Source organism: Odontesthes bonariensis, chromosome 20, assembly GCF_027942865.1.
Source record: "Odontesthes bonariensis isolate fOdoBon6 chromosome 20, fOdoBon6.hap1, whole genome shotgun sequence".
Taxonomy (NCBI): Eukaryota; Metazoa; Chordata; class Actinopteri; order Atheriniformes; family Atherinopsidae; genus Odontesthes; species Odontesthes bonariensis.
In genome coordinates, this window is record NC_134525.1 from 4,106,209 (window position 1) to 4,123,216 (window position 17,008).

Sequence of the window (17,008 nt, forward strand, 5' to 3'; positions counted from 1 at the left end):
GCAGTATAATGAAAGCTACCTGTCTCATGGTTTCACTTGGACCGCCGGGGATGCTAACCGCCCTCAGCCTGAGCGCGTCCTCTGTCGGGAGAAGTTAGCTAATGCTATGCACGGTGTGGGTGTGTGGTTGCTGCAATACAAGCACAATAATACAGAATGATTGGAAATGAAGTACAACTTAAACATAAGAATACACCTGAGCTACATATATCTAACCAAATAACAACTGAAATACAGCTCAAGATTAGTTTGGAATGTAAAGTCAGCATGAATCAATTAAACTTGAATGAGAATAAATCAATGCTTAGATGCAACAAAAGAGGGGCATGCACTGTGACTGATCAATTAACATACAGTATGCAATGTATAAACCAAAGAGATGAGCAATACAGCTACATACACGTTTCAGGCTATAGCTAGTTAGCGGCTAGCCCCACGTTACTCATTTGTGGCTAAATGTTCCCCATATTATACAAACCGATGGCAAAACTACTGCTAAGTCATCAAAGTAGACTCACGGATAAACACAAACATCAACATAGTGTAACACATAAGTAAATCAACATAACTCACGGCTTAATGGACGCACACACCACAGAGATCGGTTCAGCCGATGTTTTGCGCTGAACCGATCTGCGTCTTTGTGGTGCATTCAAGGACCTTGGCAGGGTGGGAATTCACATGCGCAGCAATTATTAACAGAAAGAAACACACAGAGACAACCTTTTGTACATCTTCCACGTTGAGAGAAACTTGGCCTTCTTCAAAAGAGCGCGGGATCTGAACCAGAGGCCGTTTGTTGGATTGTGTGAAAGTGTCTGAAAAGGCAATGGAGGCTAGTTACATGCTAGCGGAGCTCATTGCAAAGCAGAAGAAACCTCACACAATAGCGGAGACACTCACCCTCCCCGCTTGCAAAAAAATTGTAGGTGTCATGCTGGGTCCAGATGAGCTATCCAAAGTGCCGTCGTCTGATAACACAATGAAAAGAAGGATCGACGACATGTCAGGAGACATTGAGCAACATTTGACAGAGAAACCACAGGCGAGCGGCAGATTGTCCCTACAACTGCACGCATCTGCTGCCATAAGTGGGGCCGCAGCCCGACTTCTGGCAAACGTCAGATATGTTGATGGTGACTCTATCAAAGAGACTTTTTTTTTCTGGAAAGAAATGGAAAGCCATACAACGGGAGAAGAAATATTCAGGGTTACCAATAAGTATTTAGAAGAGAACAATCTGAGCTGGAATATGTGCGTCAGTCTTTGCGCAGATGGTGCGGCAGGCATGACGGGGAGAGTGAAAGGATTTATTGCTCAGGTGAAAGCACAAAATCCACATATTGTGACAAACCACTGCATTTTGCACCGAGAGGCATTAGTTGCAAAAGCCATGCCCCCGGAGTTGACCGAGGTGCTGAATCAGGCTGTGCAGAGGCGGGTGAATTACACTGAAATCTCGCCTCTTCTCCCAGCTGTGCGCCGAGATGGGAGCCGGCCCCCAAAGCCTGATCCTCCACACAGAGGTGCGCTGGCTGTCACGAGGGAAACTCCTATCCCGTCTTTATGAACTTCGGGAAGAGCATTTTGAATGTTCACCTGAACACGCTGTCCCACATAAGGACAAGCTCGCGGATGAGAGGCGGTGCGCCAGGCTGGCTCACCTTGCGGACATATTTGGACATCTGAACGAGTTGAACGTCAAGCTTCAGGGCAGGAATGAAAATATTTTATCATCCACAGACAAGATTCTGTGGGGGGGTTTATGGGCAAAATGATTCTTTGGGACAGGGCTCCATGGAGATGTTCCCGCTGGCATCAGCTGCGCCACAGGCAGCTATGGAGCGCGCTGTATGTGCCGAACACCTTAAGACCTTAAAAGACAGGTTTGAGCGCTATTTTCCACGTGTGGCTGACATCGAGGACCATGATTGGATCCGAGACCCATTCAACCAGGAATCCTCAACAGAAAAGCTCACTATGAAAGAGAGAGAGAGGAGTGCGCAGAGCTCCGTGTGGACCGCACACTGAAACTCAAATGTAGTGAGCTCCCTCTGGATCAGTTTTGGTTGGCTTCTGCATCGGAGCTTGTCCAACCACGCCATTGAGCAACTGCTTCTTTTCCCCACTACCTGCCTGTGTGAGTTGGCGTTCTCCTCTCCAGTTCACATGAAGAACAACAGGAGGTCGCGGCTCTCGGTTGAACAGGACTTGCGAGTGGCCCTGTCCTCAGTGCCACCGAGGATTAAAGAAACCTGCGCGCCCCGACAGGCACATGTATCTCACTAATTGGAAGTAGGCAAAAATATTTACAATAGCACGTTTCAATGCTGATTACTGAAATGTTACTTTTATCATTTATAGTTCATGGGCAGTGCAGCTTCATTGCATTGGCAGTTCTCTGTGCTGAATTTATGCGTTCTGAGTTTCCTTTGCATAATATTTGATTTTGTAACCTGTCTGGTTTATATGAGTGTGTTGTTGCTTTGATGAAGCCTAATTTGATCAAGTTTCAATTTTTAAAAAATAAATATTTCGTAAATAAACATTTCACGAGTAATATAATTGTCTTTGTCACATTTTTTTGGCATTAGAAAATAATTATGCACATTTACAGATATTTGCACACACACGTGCACACGCACATGCACACACACGTGCACACATATGCACGTGCACAAACACAAATGCACTAGCACGTGCACAAAAACACGTGCACGTTCATACACACATGCACACGTACGTGCACACAAACATGAACTAGCACGTGCACACACATGCACACGCACGTGCACACACACATGCACACGCACGCGCGCACACACGTGCACACGCACGCGCGCACACACGTGCACACACGTGCACACACACACGTGCACACACACACGTACACTAGCACGTGCACACACACGCGCACGTGCACACACACACATGCACACACACACACACGTGCACACGCACATGCACAGACGTGCACTAGCATGTGCACACACACATGCACACGCTCGTGCACTACCACGTGCACACACATGCACATGCACATGCACACGCACACAAACACACGTGCACTAGCACGTGCACACACACATGCACACGCACACACATGAACACGCACGTGCACTAGCACGTCCACACACATGCACACGCACGTGCACACACATGCACACGCACGTGCACACACACATGCACTAGCACGTGCACACGAACGTGCTTACACACATGCACACGCAATTGCACGCACGTGCACACACACGTGCACACGCACGTGCACAAACACACATGCACACGCACTTGCAAGCACGTGCACACACACGTGCACACGCACGTGCACACAAACAAATGCACTAGCACGTACACACACACACACGTAGACAAACACACGTGCACTAGCACGTGCACACACAGACGCACGCACACAAACACACGTGCACTAGCACGTGCACACACATGCACACGCACACATATGAACACGCACGTGCACTAGCACGTCCACACACTTGCACACGCACGTGCACACACATGCACACGCACGCGCACACACATGCACACGCATGTGCACACACACATGCACACGCGCGCGCGCACACGTTCACACACACACGTACACTAGCACGTGCACACGCACGTGCACACACACACATGCACACGCACAAGCACAGACGTGCACTAGCATGTGCACACACACATGCACACGCACGTGCACACGCACGTGCACACACATGCACACGCACGTGCACACACACATGCACTAGCACGTGCACACGAACGTGCTTACACACATGCACACACACTTGCACGCACGTGCACACACACGTGCACACGCACGTGCACACACACATGCACTAGCACGTGCACACGAACGTGCTTACACACATGCACACACACTTGCACGCACGTGCACACACACGTGCACAAGCACGTGCACAAACACACATGCACTAGCACGTGCACACACAAATGCACTAGCACGTACAAACGAACGTGCTTACACACGTGCACACGCACATGCACAGACGTGCACTAGCATGTGCACACACACATGCACACGCTCGTGCACTACCACGTGCACACACATGCACATGCACATGCACACGCACACGCACACAAACACACGTGCACTAGCACGTGCACACACACATGCACACGCACACACATGAACACGCACGTGCACTAGCACGTCCACACACATGCACTAGCACGTGCACACGAACGTGCTTACACACATGCACACGCAATTGCACGCACGTGCACACACACGTGCACACGCACGTGCACACGCACGTGCACAAACACACATGCACACGCACTTGCACGCACGTGCACACACACGTGCACACAAACAAATGCACTAGCACGTACACACACACGCACGTGCACAAACACACGTGCACTAGCACGTGCACACACAGACGCACGCACACAAACACACGTGCACTAGCACGTGCACACACATGCACACGCAAACATATGAACACGCACGTGCACTAGCACGTCCACACACATGCACACGCACGTGCACACACATGCACACGCACGCGCACACACATGCACACGCATGTGCACACACACATGCACACGCACGCGCGCGCACACGTGCACACACACGTACACTAGCACGTGCACACGCACGTGCACACACACACATGCACACGCACAAGCACAGACGTGCACTAGCATGTGCACACACACATGCACACGCTCGTGCACTACCACGTGCACACACATGCACATGCACACACACACACATGCACACGCACACAAACACACGTGCACTAGCACGTGCACACACACATGCACACGTACGTGCACACGCACGTGCACACACATGCACACGCACGTGCACACACACATGCACTAGCACGTGCACACGAACGTGCTTACACACATGCACACACACTTGCACGCACGTGCACACACACGTGCACACGCACGTGCACAAACACACATGCACTAGCACGTGCACACACACAAATGCACTAGCACGTACACACGAACGTGCTTACACACATGCACACGCACTTGCACACAAACGTGCTCAGACACATGCACACGCACGTGCACACACACATGCACACGCACAAACACACATGCACACACACATACGCACGTGCACAAACACAATTGCACTAGCACGTGCACACACACGTGCACTAGCACGTGCACACGAACGTGCTTACACACATGCACACGCACTTGCACGCACGTGCACACACACGTGCACACGCACGTGCACAAACACACATGCACTAGCACGTGCACACACACAAATGCACTAGCACGTACACACGAACGTGCTTACACACATGCACACGCACTTGCACACACACAAACGTGCTCAGACACATGCACACGCACGTGCACGCACACATGCACACGCACAAACACACATGCACACACACATACGCACGTGCACAAACACAATTGCACTAGCACGTGCACACACACGTGCACTAGCACGTGCACACAAATGCACACGCACAAACACGTGCACAAAAACACGTGCACGTTTAAACACACACGCACGTGCACACAAACATGAACTAGCACGTGCACACAAACGTGCTTACACACATGCACACGCACTTGCACGCACGTGCACACACACGTGCACACACACATGCACACGCACGCGCACACACACATGCACGCGCGCAAACACGTGCACACACACACGTAAACTAGCACGTGCACACACAAGAGCACGTGCACACACACGTGCACAAGCACAAGCACAGACGTGCACTAGCACGTGCACACACACATGCACACGCTCGTGCACTACCACGTGCACACACATGCACATGCACACAAACACATGCACACGCACACAAACACACGTGCACTAGCACGTGCACACACACATGCACACGCAAACACATGAACACGCACGTGCACTAGCACGTGCACACACATGCACACGCACGTGCACACACACACGTACACTAGCACGTGCACACACACGCGCACGTGCACACACACACATGCACACGCACAAGCACAGACGTGCACTAGCATGTGCACAAACACATGCACATGCTCGTGCACTACCACGTGCACACACATGCACATGCACACACACACATGCACACGCACACAAACACACGTGCACTAGCACGTGCACACACACATGCACACGCACACACATGAACACGCACGTGCACTAGCACGTCCACACACATGCACACGCACTTGCACGCAAGTGCACACACACGTGCACACGCACGTGCACAAACACACATGCACTAGCACGTGCACACACACAAATGCACTAGCACGTACACACACACGCACGTGCACAAACACACGTGCACTAGCACGTGCACACACAGACGCACGCACACAAACACACGTGCACTAGCACGTGCACACACACATGCACACGCACACACATGAACACCCACGTGCACTAGCACGTCCACACACATGCACACACACACACGCGCACGTGCACACACACACATGCACACACACACACACATGCACACGCACAAGCACAGACGTGCACTAGCATGTGCACACACATATGCACACGCTCGTGCACTACCACGTCTACACACACACACACACACACATGAACACGCACGTGCACTAGCACGTACACACACATGCACACGCACGTGCACACACACATGCATTAGCACGTGCACACGAACGTGCTTACACACATGCATTAGCACTTGCACGCACGTGCACACACGTGCACACGCACGTGCACACACACATGCACACGCACACACATGAACACGCACGTGCACTAGCACGTCCACACACATGCACACGCACGTGCACACACATGCACACGCACGTGCACTAGCACGTGCACACACACACATGCACACGCACACACACATGCACACGCACAAGCACAGACGTGCACTAGCATGTGCACACACATATGCACACGCTCGTGCACTACCACGTGCACACACACACAAACATGCACACGCACACACATGAACACGCACGTGCACTAGCACGTACACACACATGCACACGCACGTGCACACACACATGCATTAGCACGTGCACACGAACGTGCTTACACACATGCATTAGCACTTGCACGCACGTGCACACACGTGCACACGCACGTGCACACACACATGCACACGCACACACATGAACACGCACGTGCACTAGCACGTCCACACACATGCACACGCACGTGCACACACACGTACACTAGCATGTGCACACACACAAATGCACACACACACGTGCACACGCACAAGCACAGACGTGCACTAGCATGTGCACACACACATGCACACGCTCGTGCACTACCACGTGCACACACATGCACATGCACACACACACACATGCACACGCACACAAACACACGTGCACTAGCACGTGCACACACAAATGCACAAGCACGTGCACACACACGTACACTAGCACGTGCACACACACGCGCACGTGCACACACACACATGCACTAGCACGTGCACACACACAAATGCACTAGCACACACATACGCACGTGCACAAACACACGTGCACTGGCACGTGCACACACACACATGCACACGCACGTGCACACACACGTGCACACACACGTACACTAGCATGTGCACACACACAAATGCACACACACACGTGCACACGCACAAGCACAGACGTGCACTAGCATGTGCACACACACATGCACACGCTCGTGCACTACCACGTGCACACACATGCACATGCACACACACACACATGCACACGCACACAAACACACGTGCACTAGCACGTGCACACACACATGCACGTGCACACACACAAATGCACACACACACACACACATGCACACGCACAATACAGACGTGCACACGCTCGTGCACTACCACGTGCACACACATGCACAAGCACACACACACACACACGCACACAAACACACGTGCACTAGCACGTGCACACACAAATGCACAAGCACGTGCACACACACGTACACTAGCACGTGCACACACACGCGCACGTGCACACACACACATGCACTAGCACGTGCACACACACAAATGCACTAGCACACACATACGCACGTGCACAAACACACGTGCACTGGCACGTGCACACACACACATGCACACGCACGTGCACACACACGTGCACACACACGTACACTAGCATGTGCACACACACAAATGCACACACACACGTGCACACGCACAAGCACAGACGTGCACTAGCATGTGCACACACACATGCACACGCTCGTGCACTACCACGTGCACACACATGCACATGCACACACAAACACATGCACACGCACACAAACACACGTGCACTAGCACGTGCACACACAAATGCACAAGCACGTGCACACACACGTACACTAGCACGTGCACACACACGCGCACGTGCACACACACACATGCACTAGCACACACATACGCACGTGCACAAACACACGTGCACTGGCACGTGCACACACACACATGCACACGCACGTGCACACACACGTGCACACACACGTACACTAGCATGTGCACACACACAAATGCACACACACACGTGCACACTCACAAGCACAGACGTGCACTAGCATGTGCACACACACATGCACACGCTCGTGCACTACCACGTGCACACACATGCACATGCACACACACACACATGCACACGCACACAAACACACGTGCACTAGCACGTGCACACACACATGCACGTGCACACACACAAATGCACACACACACACACATGCACACGCACAATACAGACGTGCACACGCTCGTGCACTACCACGTGCACACACATGCACAAGCACACACACACACGCACACAAACACACGTGCACTAGCACGTGCACACACACATGCACACGCACACACATGAACACGCACGTGCACTAGCACGTCAAAACACATGCACACGCACGTGCACACGAACGTGCTTACACACATGCACACGCACTTGCACGCACGTGCACACACACGTGCACACGCACGTGCACAAACACACATGCACTAGCACGTGCACACACACAAATGCACTAGCACGTACACACACACGCACATGCACAAACACACGTGCACACACAGACGCACGCACACAAACACACGTGCACTAGCACGTGCACACACATGCACACGCACACACATGAACACGCACGTGCACTAGCACGTCCACACAAATGCACACGCACGTGCACACACATGCACACGCACGTGCACTAGCACGTGCACACACACATGCACACGTGCACACGCACGTGCACACACACACGTGCACACACACACGTACACTAGCACGTGCACACACACGCGCACGTGCACACACACACATGCACACACACACGTGCACACGCACATGCACAGACGTGCACTAGCATGTGCAAAAACATGCACACGCACGTGCACTACCACGTGCACACACACATGCACACGCACACACACACACGTGCACTAGCACGTGCACACACACAAATGCACTAGCACACACATACGCACTTGCACAAACACACGCGCACTGGCACGTGCACACACACACATGTGCACACACGTGCACACACACGTGCACACACACAAATACACAAGCACGTGCACACACACGTATACTAGCACGTGCACATAGATGCACACGCATACACATACGCACATGCACACACGTACACTAGCACGTGCACACACACGCGCACGTGCACACACACACATGCACACACACGTGCACACGCACATGCACAGACGTGCACTAGCATGTGCACACACATGCACACGCACGTGCACTACCACGTGCACACACATGCACACACACACGTGCACTAGCACGTGCACACACACAAATGCACGAGCACACACATACGCACGTGCACAAACACACGCGCACTGGCACGTGCACACACAAACATGCACACGCACGTGCACACACACACGTGCACAAGCACGTGCAAAAACACACATGCACTACCACGTGCACACACATGCACTAGCACGTTCACACATACACGAGGAGTCTATGCCTAAGGAAGGAGGAGTCTCTGTATCAAGGGGAGGAGTCTCTGTATTAGGGGGAGGAGTCTCTGTCTTAGGGGAGGAGTCTCTTTGTCAGGGGGAAGAGTCTTTGGGGAGGAGTCTCTTTCTTGGGGGAGGAGTCTCTGTATTAGGGGGAGGAGTCTCTTTGTCAGGGGGAGGAGTCTCTGTATCAGGGGGGAGGAGTCTCTGTCTTAGGGGTGGAGTCTCTTTCTTGGGGGAGGAGTCTTAGGGGGAGGAGTCTCTTCCTAGGGAGTATGTATCAAGGGGTGGAGTCTCTGTCTTAGGGGGAGGAGTCTCTGTTTTAGGGGGAGGAGTCTCTGTCATGGGGTGGAGTCTCTCTATCAGGGGGAGGAGTCTCTGTATCAAGGGGAGGAGTCTCTGTTTTAGGGGGAGGAGTCTCTGTCTAGGGGAGGAGTCTCTGTTTTAGGGGGAGGAGTCTCTGTATCAAGGGGAGGAGTCTCTGTTTTAGGGGGAGGAGTCTCTGTCTAGGGGAGGAGTCTCTGTTTTAGGGGGAGGAGTCTCTGTATCAAGGGGAGGAGTCTCTGTATCAGGGGGAGGAGTCTCTGTTTTAGGGGGAGGAGTCTCTGTATCAGGGGGAGGAGTCTCTGTATCAAGGGGAGGAGTCTCTGTATCAGGGGGAGGAGTCTATGTATCAGGAGGAGGAGTCTATGTATCAAGGGGTGGAGTCTCTGTCTTAGGGGGAGGAGTCTCTGTCTTAGGGGAGGAGTCTATGTATCAAGGGGTGGAGTCTCTGTCTTAGGGGGAGGAGTCTCTGTATCAGGGGGAGGAGTCTATGTATCAGGGGAGGAGTCTATGTATAAGGGGGAGGAGTCTCTGTTTTAGGGGGAGGAGTCTATGTATAAGGGGGAGGAGTCTATGTATCAGGAGGAGGAGTCTCTGTCTTAGGGGGAGGAGTCTATGTATCAAGGGGTGGAGTCTCTGTCTTAGGGGAGGAGTCTCTGTTTTAGGGGGAGGGGTCTCTGTATCAGGGGGAGGAGTCTATGTATAAGGGGGAGGAGTCTCTGTATCAAGGGGTGGAGTCTCTGTCTTAGGGGGAGGAGTCTATGTATCAGGGGGAGGAGTCTCTGTTTTAGGAGGAGGAGTCTATGTATCAAGGGGTGGAGTCTCTGTCTTAGGGGAGGAGTCTCTGTTTTAGGGGGAGGAGTCTCTGTATCAAGGGGAGGAGTCTCTGTATCAGGGGGAGGAGTCTCTGTTTTAGGGGAGGAGTCTCTGTATCAGGGGGAGGAGTCTCTGTCTTAGGGGAGGAGTCTCTGTTTTAGGGGGTGGAGTCTATGTATCAAGGGGTGGAGTCTCTGTCTTAGGGGGAGGAGTCTCTGTTTTAGGGGGAGGAGTCTCTGTCATGGGGTGGAGTCTCTCTATCAGGGGGAGGAGTCTCTGTCTTAGGGGAGGAGTCTATGTATCAAGGGGTGGAGTCTCTGTCTTAGGGGGAGGAGTCTCTGTATCAGGGGGAGGAGTCTATGTATAAGGGGGAGGAGTCTCTGTATCAGGGGGAGGAGTCTATGTATCAGGGGGAGGAGTCTCTGTCTTAGGGGGTGGAGTCTATGTATCAAGGGGTGGAGTCTCTGTCTTAGGGGGAGGAGTCTCTGTTTTAGGGGGAGGAGTCTTTGTCTTAGGGGAGGAGTCTCTGTTTTAGGGGGAGGAGTCTATGTATAAGGGGGAGGAGTCTCAGTATCAAGGGGTGGAGTCTCTGTATCAGGGGTGGAGTCTCTGTTTTAGGGGGAGGAGTCTTTGTCTTAGGGGGTGGAGTCTATGTATCAAGGGGTGGAGTGTCTGTCTTAGGGGAGGAGTCTATGTATAAGGGGGAGGAGTCTCTGTATCAGGGGGTGGAGTCTCTGTCTTAGGGGGAGGAGTCTCTGTTTTAGGGGGAGGGGTCTCTGTATCAGGGGAGGAGTCTCTGTTTTAGGAGGAGGGGTCTCTGTATCAGGGGGAGGAGTCTCTGTTTTAGGGGGAGGGGTCTCTGTATCAGGGGGAGGAGTCTATGTATAAGGGGGTGGAGTCTCTGTATCAAGGGGAGGAGTCTCTGTTTTAGGGGAGGAGTCTCTGTCTTAGGGGGAGGAGTCTGTCTCAGGGGGAGGAGTCTGTCACATGTGTGTGCACGTGCACATGTACACATGCACATGCACGTACGTTTACGCACAAACACACACCACTACACATGCACACGCAAACATGCACAAACACACACATGCATACGCACGTGCACACACACAAACGCACACTTAGACACGTCTCTTCTGTAGTTCAAACTCCTTTGTCCTTCATATGTATCCTTTCGAAGTAGGTTCCACGCATAAAGCCCTTTAAATGACCCTTTTGGAGAAAGAAACACAGGAATAGCCTTCTTTTGCGGAGTTAAGACGAAATACGGATTTTTGCTATAAAAGGAATTCCTTCAGTCAAAACAAGTTCAAACTCCTTTGTCCTTCATATGTATCCATTCGAAGTAGGTTCCACGCATAAAGCCCTTTAAATGACCTTTTTGGAGAAAGAAACACAGGAATAGCCTTCTTTTGCGGAGTTAAGACGAAATACGGATTTTTGCTATAAAAGGAATTCCTTCAGTCAAAACAAGTTCAAACTCCTTTGTCCTTCATATGTATCCATTCGAAGTAGGTTCCACGCATAAAGCCCTTTAAATGACCTTTTGTGGAGAAAGAAACACAGGAATAGCCTTCTTTTGCGGAGTTAAGACGAAATACGGATTTTTGCTATAAAAGGAATTCCTTCAGTCAAAACAAGTTCAAACTCCTTTGTCCTTCATATGTATCCATTCGAAGTAGGTTCCACGCATAAAGCCCTTTAAATGACCTTTTTGGAGAAAGAAACACAGGAATAGCCTTCTTTTGCGGAGTTAAGACGAAATACGGATTTTTGCTATAAAAGGAATTCCTTCAGTCAAAACAAGTTCAAACTCCTTTGTCCTTCATATGTATCCATTCGAAGTAGGTTCCACGCATAAAGCCCTTTAAATGACCTTTTGTGGAGAAAGAAACACAGGAATAGCCTTCTTTTGCGGAGTTAAGACGAAATACGGATTTTTGCTATAAAAGGAATTCCTTCAGTCAAAACAAGTTCAAACTCCTTTGTCCTTCATATGTATCCATTCGAAGTAGGTTCCACGCATAAAGCCCTTTAAATGACCTTTTTGGAGAAAGAAACACAGGAATAGCCTTCTTTTGCGGAGTTAAGACGAAATACGGATTTTTGCTATAAAAGGAATTCCTTCAGTCAAAACAAGTTCAAACTCCTTTGTCCTTCATATGTATCCATTCGAAGTAGGTTCCACGCATAAAGCCCTTTAAATGACCTTTTTGGAGAAAGAAACACAGGAATAGCCTTCTTTTGCGGAGTTAAGACGAAATACGGATTTTTGCTATAAAAGGAATTCCTTCAGTCAAAACAAGTTCAAACTCAATTTGAAATTTCAAATTTCAAATAATGTCATGTAAATCGAAATATAATGTTAATACATAAAAAGCTTGTTGCATAGTTTGCAAGTTTAAACACTCACCTGGCAGGCCCCTAACTCTAACCCTAACCCCAGCCTTAACCCTAACCCTAACTCTAACTCTAACCCTAACTCTAACCCTAACCCTAACCCTAACCCCAGCCTTAACCCCAGCCTTAACCCTAACCCTAACCGGTCCCATATATATTTACATGATCAATTAATTAATAGCTTAAACCTCATTTTATAACGTTTTGTTTCATTATTGACATTGTTAAGCCCTTATGATGAGTAAAAATGCTGCATGACAATGCTTTATAAATCAAAGTTTTATTACAACCAGTTCAATGATCACAAAATAGCACCACTTCCACAAAAACAACTTCAGATCAGTTCAACAGTTAGAAATACCAACAGCCACCACAACACGAAACAGTATCAAAGCAGCTTCATCACCAAAAGAAAAGGGGGGGGGGGGGGGGCACCATACAGTGATCCAATACGGCGCTATTAATGAAAGTATGAAACTCTGAAGGATAAAAAACATGTCAACCACTCGAGAGGAAGAACTGACTGTATTAAGCCACTCAAAGAGCGTTGAGAAACACCAGCTGTTTGAGCTTGGAGGGAGAGGGAGAGGGAGGGAGAGGAGAGGGGGAGGAAGAGAGGAGAGGAGAAAAAAAAGAGCGGGGGAGAGAGAAAGAGAAAGAGATTCGGAGCGGAATGTAGCGATTTGCCGAGACGAAGTCTCGGCACATTACGCTACATCCCGCGAAGGGACACGCCCCCGCGCGTGCGGCAGGGTCTTCGCCAGCCGCTCGCTCTATTTATGTCCCTCTGAGCTCGCGCCCCTCTGACTCACGGTTGCGCCAGCAGAGCGGGAAAAGGCTTCAAACTGCCTTGTTCATTCACACACAACAGCTCTGCCCCGGCTGGCTGGGAAGTCCTCGCTGGGGCTGCTGCTGCTGCTGCTGCTGCTGCTGCCGCTGCCGCCGCTGCTTCACCTCCTTCGGCTTTTCCTCTGCCACACACAGGCATGATGGGAAATGTAGTCTCTTCTTCTCTTCTTTACAATTGAATTAAGTAAGGTAAGATTTCCCCCCCATCTGTACAAGTCATTTGCATTTTAAAATAATGAACTAACATTCAGTCAGGTATTTATACAACAACCAAGTCACACTGTAAGAGAATTTAAACTGAGTTTGTCAATTGTCTTGCAGCTCTTGATTTGAGAATTGTGATGATTGGAAAAACTGCTGTGGGCAAAAGTGCAGTTGGAAACACCATTCTTGGAGAAACGAAATTCAAATCTAGTCCCGCTGCAAGTTCAGTGACAGAAGCCTGTGAAAAAGGAGTCGCTCTCTGGGGTAACAGAGCAGTTAGTGTGGTTGACACGCCAGGGATCCTGGACACTTCCAAAACGGAAGATTTCATAAAAAGAGAAATAGTGAAATGTGTCAAAGTCTCCTGTCCTGGTCCACATGTCTTCCTGCTGGTGATCCAAATTGGCCGATTCACCAAAGAAGAGAAGAACTCTGTGGAAGCACTACAGGAGCTGTTTGCTCCAAAAGCCAACCAGTTCATGATTGTGCTGTTTACCCGTGGTGGTGATCTTGGAGCCATGACCATACAGGAATATGTACGTGAAGGTGACCCGGGGCTTCAACGAGTTATCCAACGTTGTGGCGGAAGGTTCCTAGTCTTTGACAACATGAGCAAGGACAGAAAACAGGTAACACAACTTCTGGAGATGGTCGACAACGTGCTGGCAGCAAACGGGGGGACACATTACACAGATGCAATGTATAAAGAGGTAGAGTTAGCTCAGAAAATGGGGCGAGGTGACATGGATGAAGAATTCATGAAGGCTCTGATCCAACGCATCTTACTTTTTCATTTGATTCTTGCAAGAGAATAAATGACCATGGTGGATTGTCTAGACTCATAATCAAGACCTAGAAAGATTTTGTTTGCTACCTTTGTAAGCAAACAGAGGAGGTTCGGCAAAGTTAGAACACACTGTGTAGACAGAGGGGGAGTACAGCATTGCTTTAAATAATTTATTAGTCAAAATTGAGGAAACCTTGAGCTGTTGATTGTTATGGGGGAAATATGTGGTTTCTATTATACTGAGAGTGTGATATGCTGATAATAAAACATAGTTTAGTTCTGGTAGATATAATGTTAATTTGATAAGAAGCCAATAATCATGGCGGTTTCTCGTATTTTATAATCGTGGTATTCAATATGTTAGGATTTAGCTTTGTGGTGTAGAAAATGACTTATTGATAGAATGTATTCCTTACAAATTAATACATGATGATGGTGATAGAAAAGTATTTACTATTAATGTTTCTTGTTATTAAATTGAACTGACAAAGTCACAAAAGCAATTAGATTTGATCTAACTGTCTTTCTTTTCCCATATGTTGTAATTTTATCATCCATTCAGCAATAAGAGTAACTGTAAAACTACACGTGTATAATATGTAGATGCAAGTGATGTCTAAGCTAGCAGCCTTTTTAATACGTTGGCTCTGAGCAATTTAAATAATGATCCTTTTTTTAAAAAGTTAGCGAATGCTGTGGCAGACGTCACAAACTTTCACCGGGAAGGAAGCGACCAGAAGTGTCTCCTCCATAGTGATTTATCCACCTCACATTACTGAGCTTCATCCAACCTTCTTAAAGGAGAAGATTTGTGCTTAGCATTGCATTTAAAAATCCTTCAATTTAAAAGACCTTTTAAAGATCAATAAGATAAAATACGTTTTTTTAAATATTGCATGATAAACTACAGAGAGTATTTTATGAACGCACTTGCATGCACATATACACAGCACAGTGGGATTAAACTGATTTGGTTGTTTTAGCTGAGAAACATGTTTATTTTGTTGTACTCATGATTCTGTGATTATTAAAGTCATGTCTGATTTACCTGCTTGTTCTTTACCTTTAAACTAAATAAATGTGAGTGAATATTCAGCTCTCCTACTTCATTTTCTTTATTTGCAATAAGACACATCATTGCACTTGTTCATCAGAGAAACCAGTTGAACATCATGAATCAATTAACTGTTTTGTTTAGAGAACTTTGACATAAACACAGTTATGCTTTACTTTATGGGTATTTATTTATAATATATTTTGAATTAAATCTTAAGAGCATTATTTAAAAAAGATCTCTCATAAATTTAATTGTTTTATGTATTATTGTCTTTCACAATATCATCTACACACTCAAAAAAAAGATCTGGTTGCCAGTCCAGGGTCACACTCACACTCACTCCCAGGAAGCCAGAGAACCCACGCTTACACGGGGAGAACATGCAAACTCCACACAGAAAGGTCCAAGCTGGGAATCAAACCTTTCTGTGGCTTTTGTTAGTTCTGTTTGGAAACCCTTATTATTGAAATATCAAAGCCACTGCTGCCATCTACTGGCTAACAAAACATTGACATGAAAAAGGCAGAAAAAATCTCAGCAGGTGATTTTGTTATTTAGAAAAGCATCTCCATTATTAATCTGATTATTATTAAATAATAATAATAATCGTAATAACACAAGCAAACTATCATAAAACAA

The 17,008-nt window shown here is 48.7% G+C and overlaps 1 protein-coding gene across 1 annotated transcript; it reads left to right on the forward strand.

Annotated features, from left to right (window-relative positions):
* The first annotated feature begins 1,393 nt into the window (after positions 1–1,393).
* LOC142370462 (GTPase IMAP family member 7-like) lies at positions 1,394–15,342 on the forward strand. Its single transcript, XM_075453041.1, has 2 exons — positions 1,394–1,526; positions 14,643–15,342. The coding sequence occupies exons 1-2, from the start codon at positions 1,394–1,396 to the stop codon at positions 15,338–15,340; spliced, it is 831 nt and encodes a 276-aa protein (XP_075309156.1). The 3' UTR covers positions 15,341–15,342.
* Positions 15,343–17,008: the final 1,666 nt, after the last annotated feature.